This window comes from Nasonia vitripennis (genome assembly GCF_009193385.2).
Source record: "Nasonia vitripennis strain AsymCx chromosome 2 unlocalized genomic scaffold, Nvit_psr_1.1 chr2_random0002, whole genome shotgun sequence".
NCBI lineage: Eukaryota > Metazoa > Arthropoda > Insecta > Hymenoptera > Pteromalidae > Nasonia > Nasonia vitripennis.
In genome coordinates this window covers 2,777,736-2,793,616 of record NW_022279608.1, presented here as the reverse complement: position 1 = coordinate 2,793,616, position 15,881 = coordinate 2,777,736, and the positions used below count along the sequence as shown (strand labels likewise).

At 36.5% G+C, this 15,881-nt stretch overlaps 1 protein-coding gene across 14 annotated transcripts in view; it reads right to left on the bottom strand.

Annotated features, from left to right (window-relative positions):
• LOC100680429 (protein unc-79 homolog) overlaps positions 1-15,881 on the bottom strand; it is a 2,400,004-nt gene that overhangs the window by 279,757 nt on the left and 2,104,366 nt on the right. The window contains exon 41 of one of the 14 annotated variants that reach the window (XM_031923955.2): positions 1,452-1,656. The exons of the other annotated variants lie outside the window; for them this stretch is intronic. Coding sequence (XP_031779815.1) covers positions 1,531-1,656 — 126 coding nt within the window. The 3' untranslated portion in view covers positions 1,452-1,530. Of the gene's footprint in view, positions 1-1,451; positions 1,657-15,881 lie in introns of those variants that run through there. 14 annotated transcript variants of the gene reach the window in all.

Genomic DNA, 15,881 nt, shown 5'->3' with positions numbered 1-15,881 from the left:
TGTCTTGTAAGAATAAACACAAACGCAAGCAAGCAACATGTACGCTAATCCACTTGATGTAAACAAGGCGAATACTAGAATCTCGAGCATGCATAACCGAAAGATTTCCAATCAAATATTATTTCGAAAATTCAATCGAGAATATTACGTAATAGTGCGTTAGGTATGTATGAGTCTGTTACATATTTTTTTTTATATAGCAGATAGTTTAAATAGATTTTTTTTTTAAATCTGTATAAACGACATTATTTTTGTACACATGCACACACATGTAAATAGTTATGCTAAAGCGTGAAACTTTAAATAATGATTTTTCGACTTTGCAACATCCCAATTTACAAAATTCTCTTCGTTAAATCTAATTTTTACAAAATCATGACAGCAAGACTATTCTCTTACCTAAAGTAATCTCAAAACAATTAATTCTATGTCAAGATTCACGGTAATAAACCCGAACAATCTTTTTTTGCAACGCGTAAAGTTAGTTAACAAGAATACGGCAATTCGAAAATACAATTGAGGAAATTCTTCAAATAAATTGAATAAAAACTCAAACTTCATAGAAAGTCACTTCGCGCAATAGTAGTAGAGCCGCTAACTAAATAGTAACAATTTTATTATAAATTATACGACGTTACAATGGCATTTACACAGTATTAAACAAACAAAATCAATCTTTAAAAATATAGTCAGCACAATAAAATTTTTAAAATTAACCAACTCAATAAGCGATGCGTACTGAGAGATAGCACTTGTACTTGCTGACCGGGTACAGTTACACGACAACAGGTTACCTGTACAAAAGGCACTCCGTGGATCGTTTCCTGGCTTTTCAAAGCCTCGGTGACGATTCAAGGAGTTGTCAAATTAGATGAAACGCGACAACGATCGACCTATCAACATCTGATATGCAAGGATAATATACAAAAGTAAGTCAGTAAAACGCGCGTGAGAAGTGCTGATTCGTAGGTCAAAGCACTCGGTCAGATGTTCGGCGATCGGTCTCGTACTGTCGCAATCGGTATATTATACGTCGCCTGCATGAGTACACGAATGCAGTCATACAGGCGCTACACACATACTTACATGCCAAGAATATATGAACATGGGAAATTACAAACGAATATAATTTTCGACTATTCTTTTCTTTTCAAACAGACTTTTCAAACATATGTTAACCGCGAGCAGATCGAGCGTTTTTCGCTTGTTATTATATTAAAGTGCTTCCAATGTTTCTCCGGTTCACTTTGTTAGATGATGCACATTTTTTTTTTTTAATTACTTTGGCATTTTTTATATTTTTTATTATTGGACATCATAAATTTTGGGCCTTAAAAATTGTATAGCTTTTTCATATTTTTTATTTTTTATTTTATATTGTGTTCATAAAAGTGTATTATTGACACACTTACTATATTTCTCAATTTTATTAGAGTTAATGTAACCTTGTTGTAATTTTTATCTTGTTTGAACTCTTTCAGGGTGCGTTTCAATTTTTAAAATATATCTGTTATAACAGCAGCTTTATTGCTACTCGCTGCTGCTAGCAGCGTGCAAGCAAATGACAACATCATACGTTGCTGGATTTAAATCTCTCACAATATTTGTTCTCTCCCTTTGTCTCTCTGACTCTCTCGTGTGCTGCGCCTCAAGTAGCTGTAACAAAGAAAGTATTATACAACATGTTGATTCTACCCCGAAGAGACGTCATAACGTGTTCAACGTGTTAATTGCTCTGGTAACCGTTACATAGTTTTCCTTAAAGAATGTTATAACATAATATTTACAATATTTTAATAATGTCAGCTTTTATATAATTGAAAATTCAAAAATTAAAAAATTCATTTAAAATATACTTATTTACAATGTGCATGTGGAACTGAGGCTAAATCAAAATACAACCGAGCGAGCGTCAGCGAGCGAAGTGACCATTGCTAGTCATTTAATTTTTAATCATCCAAAGTATAATTAAAAAATGCTGGTTTAATTATAAATAATTAAGGCTTTTAATTAATAATTAAATTATTGAATAATCAATCATCCAGCTTACAATGTAAACTTTTTTATTAATAATCAAATTGTGCGATCCCGTAATTAATGAATAATAGTTTTAATTATCAATTATCCGGCGGATAGTTGAACAAATTTTTGTTCATTATTAATTGTGTTGGCCAATAATTAATGATTAATATTTTTCACAAATATTTTTTTATCATTAATCGTGTAAGGTTATAATTGAGGATTAATAGTTTTAATTATCAGTCATTGGGGCTTGTAATTAAGATTTATATCTTTTAATTATCAATCATCCAAGCCTACAATTGATTATTTAATTATCTAATTTGTGACATGGCAAAACCCGCTAAGCGATTTTTCGCTATCGCTTCACAGTCTCGAATCCACGACACTATTATTTATTTTAAACTTTTCCTGAATCTTCTTGCGATCTCAAAGAAGGTCCCGCTAGATCTCCTCGAGTCCACTTACTCGAGGGTAATTGGAATGAATACATTCAAAGTTCTATTATCACCTCTCTTTATTCTCTCTCTTTAATTTTACAACTACTTAATCTCCACGCGACAAGCGCTACTCCCGACTCTCTACACTCGCTCTATCTCCCTCGCACTCGCTTGCCCGCTCAGCTCGACACGTCCCGGCGAAGTCGATAAGGTAGCGCGCTGGGCTGCCACGCTCAGGTCGGCCTAATAGTAGTAAAGACAAAGATCTAATCGTGGCAGACTCTTGGTCTTTATGGGCTCTCGCTCTCTCTCTCTAATTTTGTGCTACATAACCTCAATAATCCAGTGACGTGTTCTACTATCGCCGTGCTCCACCAGTCTCCTACTCAGTCATCCGCATCGTACCTGCAAGGCACAAGCTCAGTATTTTTAATCAGTACAATGTCGTGAGTGGAGTGAAATCGTGCAGTGCGGTGTTTATAGACTACGAGAATAGCTATACCTTCAGGACGCTCTTTTGGGTGCGTGTTTGCGTGCGCCGTGTCGGTGTCAACTGGCGGTGGAGCTTCTGTACTGTACTGTAGTTCGCTGGCTCGGAGAGTGCTGCCCTCTGGTGTCAGAAAAATAAAGTTCCAGCTTAGCAACGACAACGACTGGCAACGTTGTACCGAATAGACAGAGATAGAGATATAGCTATACCTGTCTATGAGCATCATCCCTTGCTAATCTATAGAAATATAGGTCTAGAGGGAGACGTGATCTGCGAAACCGTCTGTAGAGTCTGTTTCATTCTTTCAAGAGGTCACAAAGAGCCATGGTGAGCCACGAGTGACGTTTCGGTCCATGAGTCACTGAACGTAATGGAGCGAGGTGGTTAATGGCGTTAGTCAAGTTAGCGTTTAGGGTGGCAATGCATTCGTCAAGTGATGATGTAGCGAGCGATGACCAGTCACATGCGCCAAGAAAGTCCCTTAGCCTCTCAGCACAGATTCCCTTGTAGTGTCTGTAAGAGTATGTTTTAGGTACGTGGCGTGGAATCCGTACGTCGAGAGTGGCCGTGATAAGGCCATGTCCGTTTATGAAAGGAGTGTCTGTCTTCCAGTGTGAGAGCAGGCGATCCTACTCATCAATTAAGCAGAGGTCAAGCCAGGTGTCGGACTCCTGTTTATGATGCGTAGCACCGTAGGGGACCGACTGAAGGGAGTTCTCCTCAATGACGGCCTTGATGAACTTGGCATCTTCAGATGAGGAGAGTTGGTCGGCGTTGAAATCGCCCATGATTAGCTTGGTCGAATAATTATGCATGAGTGTAGTTAGTTTTTGTATGAAATCACTGCCTTGGATGAAAGGGGCATGGGGTGGACGATAAACGACGCCGACAAAGATGGGCATGACTCCCTTTGCGGAGATTTCACAGAAGAGATACACCGGCTTTCCTGGCTTGCCCGATCAGGTGTCGTCAGACGATAATATAACGCTAGCTGTGAGTGAGTGATGAATGTAGAGGGCCACACATAGACAGGTCGAGGAGAGAGCTTGAGAAGCTTGGAATCACCACTCCCAAAGAGAACAGCCCCTCTCGCTTCTCCATTGAAGACCTCAACATGCATTTCAGTGGAATTTCTAACGATCCGCTTGCTCCTGCTGTTGAGGACTATCTGCGTACTCTAGAGAGTCTGGATACCCCAGAGCACTTTAATTTCAGGGAGATAACGGAATCGGATGTCCTGGCTGCAGTAACGCACTTTGACACTCAGGCCAGAGGCAGCGATGGCATCCCACAGATTGTCATTCACAAGGCATTGCCAGTTCTCGCTACTCTACTCCGTCATATTTTCAACCTGTCATTGAGTGAGTCATGCTTCCCCTCTGACTGGAAGATGTCACTAGTGCGTGCGCTGAACAAAGTCAGCTGACCAACAGCTCTAACTGACTATCGTCCGATCTCCGTCCTCTGGTTTCTGTCCAAGGCGCTGGACTGGCTAGTGCATAGGCAGATTTCCGAGTATCTTGAGTCAAGACTCTTCATTGACGATTTTCAGACGGGTTTCCGCACTGGACACAGTACACAGTCTGGCTTGATTAAGTTGACTGATGATGTCAGGCTTGGCATAAACAGGAAGAAGGTAACACTTCTTATTCTTTTTGACTTCAGCAAGGCGTTTAACACCGTGTGTCACGTCAAGCTCCTTAGAAAGCTGTCCTCTTTCTGCTTCTCTAAGCAAGTTATCCGGTGGCTTGCATCTTACCTCACTGGTAGAGAACAAGTCGTCATTGGTGACAACAACGTGCTTTCCACCCCTCGTTCTCTGAATATGGGTGTACCGCAGGGGTCTGTTTTGGGTCCCCTGTTGTTTGCGTTGTACATCAATGACATCATTTTCTGCCTAGACTCTGATGTATCACATCTCATCTATGCGGATGACTTGCAGATCTACAACCAATGCCACCTTGAGGAGCTCGATTCTTGTTCCGCGAAGATGAGTGCTAATGCCGATAGGATAGCGGGTTGGGCTGCGCTAAATCATCTTAAGCTAAATGTTCTCAAAACCAAAGCGATTGTCCTGGGTTCTCCCTACTACATAAATGCTTTACCATCTGTAGCTAATACCTCTATGAATATAGGGGGAGCCCGGGTCAGCTACGAGTCATCTGTGCGCAGTCTAGGGGAGGTGCTGATTCTAAATTAACTTGGAAAGAGCATGTCACACAATTGTGTAAGCGTGCTCACTCTCTAATGTATAGACTTTATTTCTTCAGAAAGAGCACCACTCATAATCTGCGCAAACATCTCGTGCGAGCGCTTCTTTTTCCAATAATAGACTATTGCTCGCTAGTATACTGTGACCTAACGGAAGAACTGGACACTAAACAGCAGAGATTAGTGAACACGGGAATCCGTTACATCTATGGTGTAAGAAGGGACGAGCACATCGCCCCTTACAGACGCAAGTTGCAGTGGCTTACCACCGCCGGACGTAGGAAGTACTTCATGTCTTGCTTTCTAAAAAAACTTTTCAACACAGCCGTACCATCATACGTCACTGCCTATTTTGAATTCCACGTCGCACTTCGTCCTGTCAGGGGTAGGTGACACCTCTGGACATCCCAACCTTCGCTACAGAGACACTGAGGAAATCATTCCACATAAGCGCCTCATACCTATGGAATACACTACCTTCACAGCTCCGCGACAATAGATCTATTACACACTTCAAGAAACAAGCCAGACACTACTTTTTCACCCTTGAAAACACATAGCTTATTATCTTCACAGTCATCTCAGTCTCACCTCACTCAACATCATAATTTATTACTTTACCAAGTATTTATTTTTTATAAAATGTTGTACAACACATTGTACAGCAAAATAAATAAATAAAATCTAAATCTCTCTCTCCCACTCTCTCGAAACTGCTCCGATTCTGACACACTGTCAGCAGCAACAAAATCGTCATCAACATAGATGTTAGGCCTTAAAATTCGCAAAGCGAGGAGAAAATTTCTACATCCCTCCTAACCAAGTTGCAACAAAGTTCGGATGGACAAATAAGGAGCAGATCAAGTGCCGTATCTTATAGTTAACAGTTTACAATCCTCGATAGGCTTTAAAGTATCTGATAGTCGACGTCATCAGGATAAATGCAAATTTGCTCAAATTCTTCGAGAATATCAGCCTTAAAAACTACTCTTTAACATATCTAGACAGTTATAATAATCGTGACGTTCCATATAGCATCCAATCATTCGGCAATATTGTCTGAAGGTAGAAGGACAAATTCAAAAATATTGCAGGCAGCTTATTGAGTGTTCTGGATACTGTCCAGCAATATTGCTGTAGAGGGTAATGTCCATTTTTCGATTGCGTTTCCAAAAAACAATAACAATATTTCAGGAATATTGCTCAAAGATTATTTGCAATATTGTGTCAATATTGTAAAAGAAAGGTAAAAAAAATTACACCGGCACACAAAATAAAAAAAGTTGTCTGCGCGAGAAATCAGACCTATCTATCTTTATGTTTTTCGGGTCGCTGAATTCGAATATAAGGTCAGTTAGGCCCCATCTCGTCAGGTTCAAGGTCAGTTCAAGGTCAAACTGAGAAGAAATGATTAAAAGAAATAAAAATGCCATACATTTATGTTTTTTCGGTCGCTGAATCCGAACCCGGGGTCAGTTTTACCCGATCACGTCAGGGTCAAGGTCGGTTCAAGGTCAAACTGAGAAGAAACAGTTTAAACCGATTATAATGTCATATCAAAACTTTCCAAAAATGGAAAAAGATACCGAAAAATTGTAAAAAATCTTATTTAATCACATAATATCTTCCTTGTGTACAGAGAAAAGTTGCTTTCGTTTATATTTTTTTCTAATTTGCTTTTTTTCCACTAGCTTAGTAACTCTCGATGTCTTTCTTTACGCCTTTTTTCTCTTTTAACGAACTCTTTTTACTTCAAATGACCTATGCAATGGGTTTCTTTTTCTCTTTTTGTTATTTGTTTTAATGTCTCTCTTCAGTGTCCAGCAAAAATCTGCCATCATGTTGACATTCCATCTTCCTTGGTATCGATTCTCCATTACACTTGTATCTTGATGAAATCGTTCTCCCTGTTCTTCACTGACATCTCCTAGATTAAGAGGGAAGTAATATAGATGGGAATATAAGAAATGCATTTTATAACTCATCAAGCAACCCAAATTTTTGAAATTCTCCAACATTTGTTCAACTAGCTCCTGATAGTTCTCACTCTTTTTATTTCCTAAAAAGTTCTCACGAACAGTTTTAAAACTTTGCCATGCAGCTTTTTCTGTGTCGTTTATTTTTGTGATAAATGTTTCGTCTTCAAATAGAGTACGAATTTGAGGACCATCAAAAATACCTTCTTTTAATTTAGCTTCACTTATTGCGGGAAAGTTGTAATTTGTTTTGTTTTGTGTGTAGAGAATATGTATTAGAAAAAAACATGAGGTCATTATCTGAAAAGTTTAAGTTGATTTACAGCGAATGCTTTGGTATTGAAGTAGCCAATCAAAATGTAAACTGGGTGCCACAAAAAGTTTGCTGTAGATGTTATACGATGGTAACACGCTGGGAAAGAGATAAAACAGAAAGAAACTTGAAATTTACAAAACCAATGTTATGGTCTTCTCCAACGTGTCAAAATGACTGCTATTTTTGTATGACTAATACCAAAGGTTTTAACATGGCTACTAAATCTAAAATTGTATACGCAGACGTTTCTTCAGTAGTGAAACCTGTGAGAATAGAAGTCAGGGATAAAACTGTTAGTATCGAACCCATGGATGTGGACCGCTCAGGCGAAGTAGAAGAAATGCAATTTGATGAGTCCTGTGACGAAGAAGGTTCTGAGGTTGAAGAAGAATCTGACAAAGAATCCTCAAACGAAGAATACCTGCCAGCCAGTACAAGAAAAGATCCAGAAACCTTTAACCAAGAAGAGTTAAGTGATCTTATTCGAAATTTAGGATTACCTAAAGATGGAGGAGAATATCTAGCGTCAGTTCTTAAAACGAAAAATCTGTTAGCAAAAGGAACAACGGCCTCTTTTTATTGAGATAGAGAAAAATAATTTAGGAATTTTTTTACGAACGATGAAGAGAATTCGTTGGTATATTGTATAGATGTTAAAGGTTTAGTCGATGCAATAAAACCGAATACGTATAAAGACGAGGAATGGAGACTTTTTATTGATTCGTCAAAACGAAGTCTGAAAGCTGTTCTGCTTCATAACGGAAACAGGTTTGCATCCATTCCCATAGCTCACTCGACTAAGCTGAAAGAGACTTATGAAAATTTAGAAATTGTATTGGAAAAAATAAAGTACTTGGAACATCAATCGAAAATTTGTGGTGATCTTAAAATTGTAACCATGATCTTAGGACAACAATCAGGTTTTACTAAAAATCCCTGCTTCTTGTGTTTATGGGATAGTAGAGACAGGGTAAATCACTACGTTAAGAAAGTATGGCCAACTAGAACACATTTTGAACCAGGATCGAGGAACATTATACGTACGCCATTGATTGACCCATCAAACTATCTGCTACCACCACTTCATATCAAACTTGGCCTCATGAAGCAGTTCGTCAAAGCTCTGGATAAAGATGGCGATTGTTTCCAGTATTTGGGAGAAAAGTTTCCCGCAATAAGTGAAGCTAAATTAAAAGAAGGTATTTTTGATGGTCCTCAAATTCGTACTCTATTTGAAGACGAAACATTTATCACAAAAATAAACGACACAGAAAAAGCTGCATGGCAAAGTTTTAAAACTGTTCGTGAGAACTTTTTAGGAAATAAAAAGAGTGAGAACTATCAGGAACTAGTTGAACAAATGTTGGAGAATTTCAAAAATTTGGGTTGCTTGATGAGTTATAAAATGCATTTCTTACATTCCCATCTTGATTACTTCCCTCTTAATCTAGGAGATGTCAGTGAAGAACAGTGAGAACGATTTCATCAAGATACAAGTGTAATGGAGAATCGATACCAAGGAAGATGGAATGTCAACATGATGGCAGATTTTTGCTGGACACTGAAGAGAGACATTAAAACAAATAACAAAAAGAGAAAAAGAAACCCATTGCATAGGTCATTTGAAGTAAAAAGAGTTCGTTACAAGAGAAAAAAGGCGTAAAGAAAGACATCGAGAGTTACTAAGCTAGTGGAAAAAAAGCAAATTAGAAAAAAATATAAACGAAAGCAACTTTTCTCTGTACACAAGGAAGATATTATGTGATTAAATAAGATTTTTTACAATTTTTCGGTATCTTTTTCCATTTTTGGAAAGTTTTGATATGACATTATAATCGGTTTAAACTGTTTCTTCTCAGTTTGACCTTGAACCGACCTTGACCCTGACGTGATGGGGCCAAACTGATTCCGGATTTGGATTCAGCGACCAAAAAAACATGAATATATAGCATTTTAATTTTTTTAACCGTTACTTCCCAATTTGACCTCGAACTGACCTTGAACCTGACGTGATCGGGTAAAACTGACCCCGGGTTCGGATTCAGCGACCGAAAAAGCATAAATGTATGGCATTTTTATTTCTTTTAATCATTTCTTCTCAGTTTGACCTTGAACTGACCTTGAACCTGACGAGATGGGGCCAAACTGATTCCGGATTTGGATTCAGCGACCAAAAAACATAAATATATGGCATTTTAATTTTTTAAAACCTTTTCTTCTTAATTTGACCTCCAACTGACCGTGACCCTGACGTGATGGAGCCTAACTGACCTTATATTCGAATTCAGCGACCCGAAAAACATAAAGATAGATAGGTCTGATTTCTCGCGCAGACAACTTTTTTTATTTTGTGTGCCGGTGTAATTTTTTTACCTTTCTTTTACAATATTGACACAATATTGCAAATAATCTTTGAGCAATATTCCTGAAATATTGTTATTGTTTTTCGAAACTGCAGTGCAAAAACAGACATTACCCTTTACAGCAATATTGCTGGACAGTATCCAGAATATTCAATAATCTGCCTGCAATATTTTTGAATCTGACGAATCTGACCATAGAACCTTTAGACAATATTGCTGAAAGATTAGGTGCTATATGTGGCCGGATTGAAGCTGTTGGCCCGTCATCAGAACGTCATTGAGAGAGATTTTGCAAAAAAGCCGTCAAACACAACGGGAAACTTCCTACCTGGGCCTACTTTCAGCAAGTAGACAGGATAATGCGTAAAATTGAATACGTTATCGATACAATGAAAGCTAGTTACTTTCTCTATGTGACCAAACTTTAATTATTTACACATAAACTTCTTATATGCGACATTCAGTTTGCGATTATGAGATCGACGCTTCTCTGAGCGGAGCAAACATGGCACTGTCTTGTCGCGTGTTAGCAAATGACAACACTGATAGTTTTTTCGCAAACGTAAGGCGTACTATAAATCTACCCTGCGAATCACGATAGACAGTAGCGGCGAAATAGTCTTCGCAGTACTGGTCTTTCTTGGACAACACTTCGATAAACAAACTTCCTCCATATTTCAGAACTTGTTTAACAACAACGAAATAAAAGGCTCTATTGGGACCTGACACTGGGGAAAAGTTCATAGATATAGCTAACCAAGATGGCGTCACCATCCCAGCGATTAACACAGAGTTAAATGGAGTTTTCTGACAAAAAAATATTTTCTATGTCAAGTATTTGCGATTAATAGTAGGATATCAACAAATGGCAATATTATATGCTATATTGAACGCGTGTAAAGCTGACATAGGTGGGAAATGTTTGAATATGTACTAAAACACCAGAGATAACCTCACTTATTTCGTCTGTACATTACCGACATGTACACTTTTTATGTGAGTTTGGGAAATCTGTGTGTTCAAGATTATCAACGATAAACTGTAAATGTGATTATCTTGACAGATAATCCCAACTCAGCGTTCGAGCCAGTCGCAGGCAGTATTTATCAGTATAATGCCTTATATGCATTGTATTTATGCAAAATGTTTAATTTGTGGTGTAAATGCTTATTTTATTATGTAGAAACAGGATAGCTTAACCATTTTTTACTTGACTGACTTTGCTAGCCGATCCACACCGAACCTCATGGCTCCCAGAGCAAAATTTATAGATGAATGTTTATATGAAAATTTAAACTATAGCACTTAAAATAAAGACAAGTAGATATATTGTTTTAACAGCTTAAACAAACCACAATGCAAAATTTTAGCCCTCTGAGTATGATAGTTTTTAATTGAGAGCAAAACCAAATTCTCAATGATTGTACGATTACTTTTTTCAATTTTTCTTTTTGCTCTCATATCTTGAACACACAGATTTCACCTGGTGTTTTTAATATCCAAACCTTCATAAAAAATATACATGTCAGTGTGAGTGTTGAGTGTGGAGTTGAATATTAGCCTCAATTTCCTACCAGGGCATTTATTAATTATTCTACGTTGGTAATGTTCAAAGGAATTTTCTGTGCATTAATCACAGATTTTTTTCGGGATTGCCAAATACTAGTTCTGCTTGTTTAAACAGAGAAACGATAAAAACTAAGATTTTAATTCTTGTTTTTTCTGCTCCTACAATTTCCCACTGCACAAGAATTGTTAATAGTGATAATAAGTATTTTTTCTACGTTATGTGAACTTTCTGACATCCAGTACACTTATATTATTAATAAAAATAACAAATTTAGCTTAAATTGCTATGCAAAACAATGTTTTTGGCTGGGATCGTCTAGTTCTGCTGCCTACCGCGAGAGGTCGGGGCAAGTGTGTCAGGTTCCAATCCTAGCATGACTTGTATCTCTAAGTCAATTAAATCAGTCCCAGATGTAACTTTGCCCGTCGAAATTCAGCCGAACGCTGTATCCTGAACGATCGGAGTCTCTGGCTCTCCTGCCTAAATATCTCCACACATATATATATATATATACTAGTGGGGCTCCGCCCCCCTGCTCGCTTCGCTCGCCAACCCCCTATTGTAGTTTCTGTGTGATTTTATCTTCAAAATTTTATTTTCATGAACTGATAATTATGTTCTGGATGGTTGAAAATGATCGATCTTATTGTATAAGAAAACCTGTTACTGGAAGTAAAAGTATTGTTTAACATTGAACTTCTACTATTAATGGCATTTAAAATAGTTTTAGCTAGTTTTTGAAGTTTTCTGACGCTTGAAATTCATCATTTGAATTTATATATATATTTTTTTTTAAATTAATTTTAATTTTTTTTAATGTTCTTAATGTTTAAATCTTTGTGCCGCAAAAGGCATCTATAAAATGATTGACTTTATAAAATTCGAGTTGCGCGCCATTGGGAGACGTGAGGTGATCCTGAAAATTAAATTATTTGCGGGTACTGTGGGAATCGTACCCGCAAATAATTTGATTTATAATATATGAATAAGATGATCGTTTGGAAAATCCCCCAAGGATTTTTATTCGTAAGTATTTTTATTCACATTTTATATTTGCAAACAATTGGTTATTGTTATTAATTAACACAATGTATTATTTTCAGTTATAGTTCCAGTAGACTTTGTAAATATATTGTGCGTTGTAAATATTTGTGTAGAGTAAGAAATTTTTTATGTATAAAAATTAATAAATTAAATAAATAATACTACCTGCTTCATTAATTAATGTATGTAACATGTAATAAAACATTTAAAAAACATTTATAATAAATAGTTTTTTATTTTTTACTTTCTTATCTATCTAAGTGTATATATACATATTCAAATTTTACTCAAAATTATTAATTCATATCATTAACTTTAATTTTTTTTAACTTAATTGATTTTTTAGTTTATATAAAAGTTAATTCATATAGTCTTTGTATAAAGATTGATTCGTACAGTCGTCTTTGTTTAGATACATTTTTAATGTCCTGACCGTTTTTGACGGTCTTGACGTCAATATCTGGTTCTCTTGGAACTGATACTTCTTACCTTAACCTAAACCTTAATTCTATTTAATATTATCCAATTTAAATCTATTTAATCATAATATGTTATAAATTTGTATTTAATTGGACTGTTAATGCGGCCTTATTTTACTACGCAATAGCGTTGTGAAAGTATGACGGTCTCAAGCCCGATAACGCAGAGAGCAGTCATGTTATTTGGTGGGGGGGCGATGGGGGGGCGGTGGGGGTGGTGGGGGGTTGGTGGGGGGTGGTGGGGGGGTTGAGATTTTCGAAAATAACAGAAAAATGAAAGAATTTTACCTGTTTTGGTGGGGGGGCCAAGGTGGGGGGGGGAGTGGGGTGGTGGTGGAGGGGTGGTGGGGGGGAGTCTTGCCAAAATGACTATATAATATAGGAAGATATATATATATATATATGGAGATATTTAGGCGGGAGAGCCAGAGACTCCGATAAAAAAGTGTTATATATATATAACACTTTGATTATGTAATTTCATTATGTATTTATTTATTAATTGAAAGAATTATAAAAATGTTATTAATTATAATCTATTTTTTACGCATGTATATTATCTGTAAAAAATAAAATAAAGAAAAAAGTACTTACCGTGTTTTTTCTATTTTTACACAGGGGTCACCAATCCACTTACGAACACCAAGTTATGCTGCTTAACTTTCGTAATAATATCCTACGGGATTTTTTCGTAAGGGGAAGATTCCATGTATATTTCATGAAATATTTCTGTGAAAGATTGATAAAAACTCTAGGCAAAAAATTACAATTAAAATTGATAAAATTCAAGATGATCTTGAGTCTATTGATTTTGATTGTGATTTTTCGCATAGAGTTTTTATCGGCATGTATCGATCTTTATCAGTACGTAGTATATCGACTTATATCGTATTTTATCAAGGTCTATAATGCAAAAAATGGCATTAAGATTCACCATTAGAGCCGATAAAAAATCTTATCGACTTCTATCTTTTTCAAATTGCTTTTCCCAGCAGGGTTTTGTTGAATACCTGTACTGGAAGTTCGTTTTAGAGGGCATGTAAGGAAGGGCATAAAGTAGAGAGCCCAAGGACTTACTTTCCGTCCAAGAGCGTAAAAGAGACACTTTCCGCCCGCAATACATGCACAAAAATGCGTACTTTCGGTGCATATAGGACAAAAGAAAATATGTAAATGAAAGATTCCATAAATTTATTAATAACATTTTCAGTAGCAGATTTCGGAAATAATTCGTATAAAATGTATAAAGATTCCATAAATTTTTCAATAAAGTTTCCGGTGGAAAATTTGGGAAATAATTCTTCTGAATTCTATTCAATATTCCGAGAAATATGTGTAAATACTTTCATGAATAATTTAAGAAATATCCAAAAAACAGTTAAGAATTTTCCCATAAATATTAATAGCGCATTTTAGAATATTTCAACAATTATTCCGGTGGAAGATTTCTTTAATAATTCTATGCAATATTTCGCGTAATATGTTTGGAAACATCTATGAATAGTTCAAAAAATATTCGAAAAATTATTATAAATATTTCAATGAAATCATTACGAAAGTTTCCATTAATATTTCAGTAAATCTTCCAGTGAAAGATTTTAGAAATAATTCTGTGCAATATTTTTTGGAATATGTTTGGAAACTTCCATTAATAATCTTAGAAATATTCCAAAACTTATTCGGAATATTTTAGGGAAGATTCCTACAATATTCCATGATATTTGTATAAATTTTGTCTTTTACAAAATATTACTAAAATATTTCTGAAAGATTCCATTGGAATGTACCACTGGAATATTTTGAAATATTTCACTGCAATCTTTCATGCTGTGTGGGTAGTATCAAGCCAAATAATAATACGTTGCGAAGTGTTATTATGTGTAGTCATGAAATAGATTTTCGACCAACTGACTCGATTGGTCGTCTACTAGGATTTACTCCAAGACTTTTAAAGCCCTATATAAGTCACGACTCAGATTTACCAGTAGCTTTACTCAAAGTGAACGCTTTACGAGTTGAGTGTAACATTACGACAGGAGCAAACATAAATCAGCAGAAAGTTCATACAATACGTGAATTTTTCCCAGCAGGTCCACCAAGCTACAAGATAATCGAGGTGCCTGAACAAATAATTTACTTACTAATATCTGTGAAAATGACCTAAAACTACGCATAGTAGATCTAGATGGTGATTTGATTAATCTCTGAGGTGAAATTATTACAATTCGTCTACATTTAAAAAGCCATTGAAATGGGTATTGTTTTCAATGCTGACAAAAGCTATATTAATAGTTTAGTATGACGTCAGACAGTCAGTCAGCAACGAGTGATCAAACGATTAACACGTCAGGACAGTCAGTTTTTACAAAGTCTCGGTCTCAAAGTGCGTACATCTCCTGTCATCTTTGATGAATCTGTTTTGCATTATGAGGTTCATGCACATCAACCCTATACCTCACTTGCATTCAGCAATAGAGATAAAATTCAAATAGCTATACAACATCAAAATTTGTGTGTTCTACCATCAAAAAGTTTTCTAGATATTTGTGGAAAGGTTACTAAACAGGATGCAAGCAGTACAACACACCCTTTTTGTGAACAATGCTATTAGTCATCTCTTTGAAGAAATTCGATTGAGATGAATGTAATATATACAGGGTGACCCAATTTAAACGGGCACCGCTCATAACTCGTCAGGGACAGCCACAATCGAAAAAATGGTAGAGACCAAAGTTGTAGGATATCGAAGGGGCAACCCGATGGTGACCTTGGATTTGACCTTGAACGCGTTTATCAAGGTCATTTGCAGGTCAACTTTGGATTTTTAAATAGGAACCCCATTCTTTTATTGCGGGAATGGAAAGAGCGGTAAATTTTACGTTCAGAATGGTATGTTCGGTTGCGGCACTGAAGGTCATCGCAAGGTCATGCAGCCAGAATGAAACCCCGCCTACGTAATTCCTCTAGCAACGC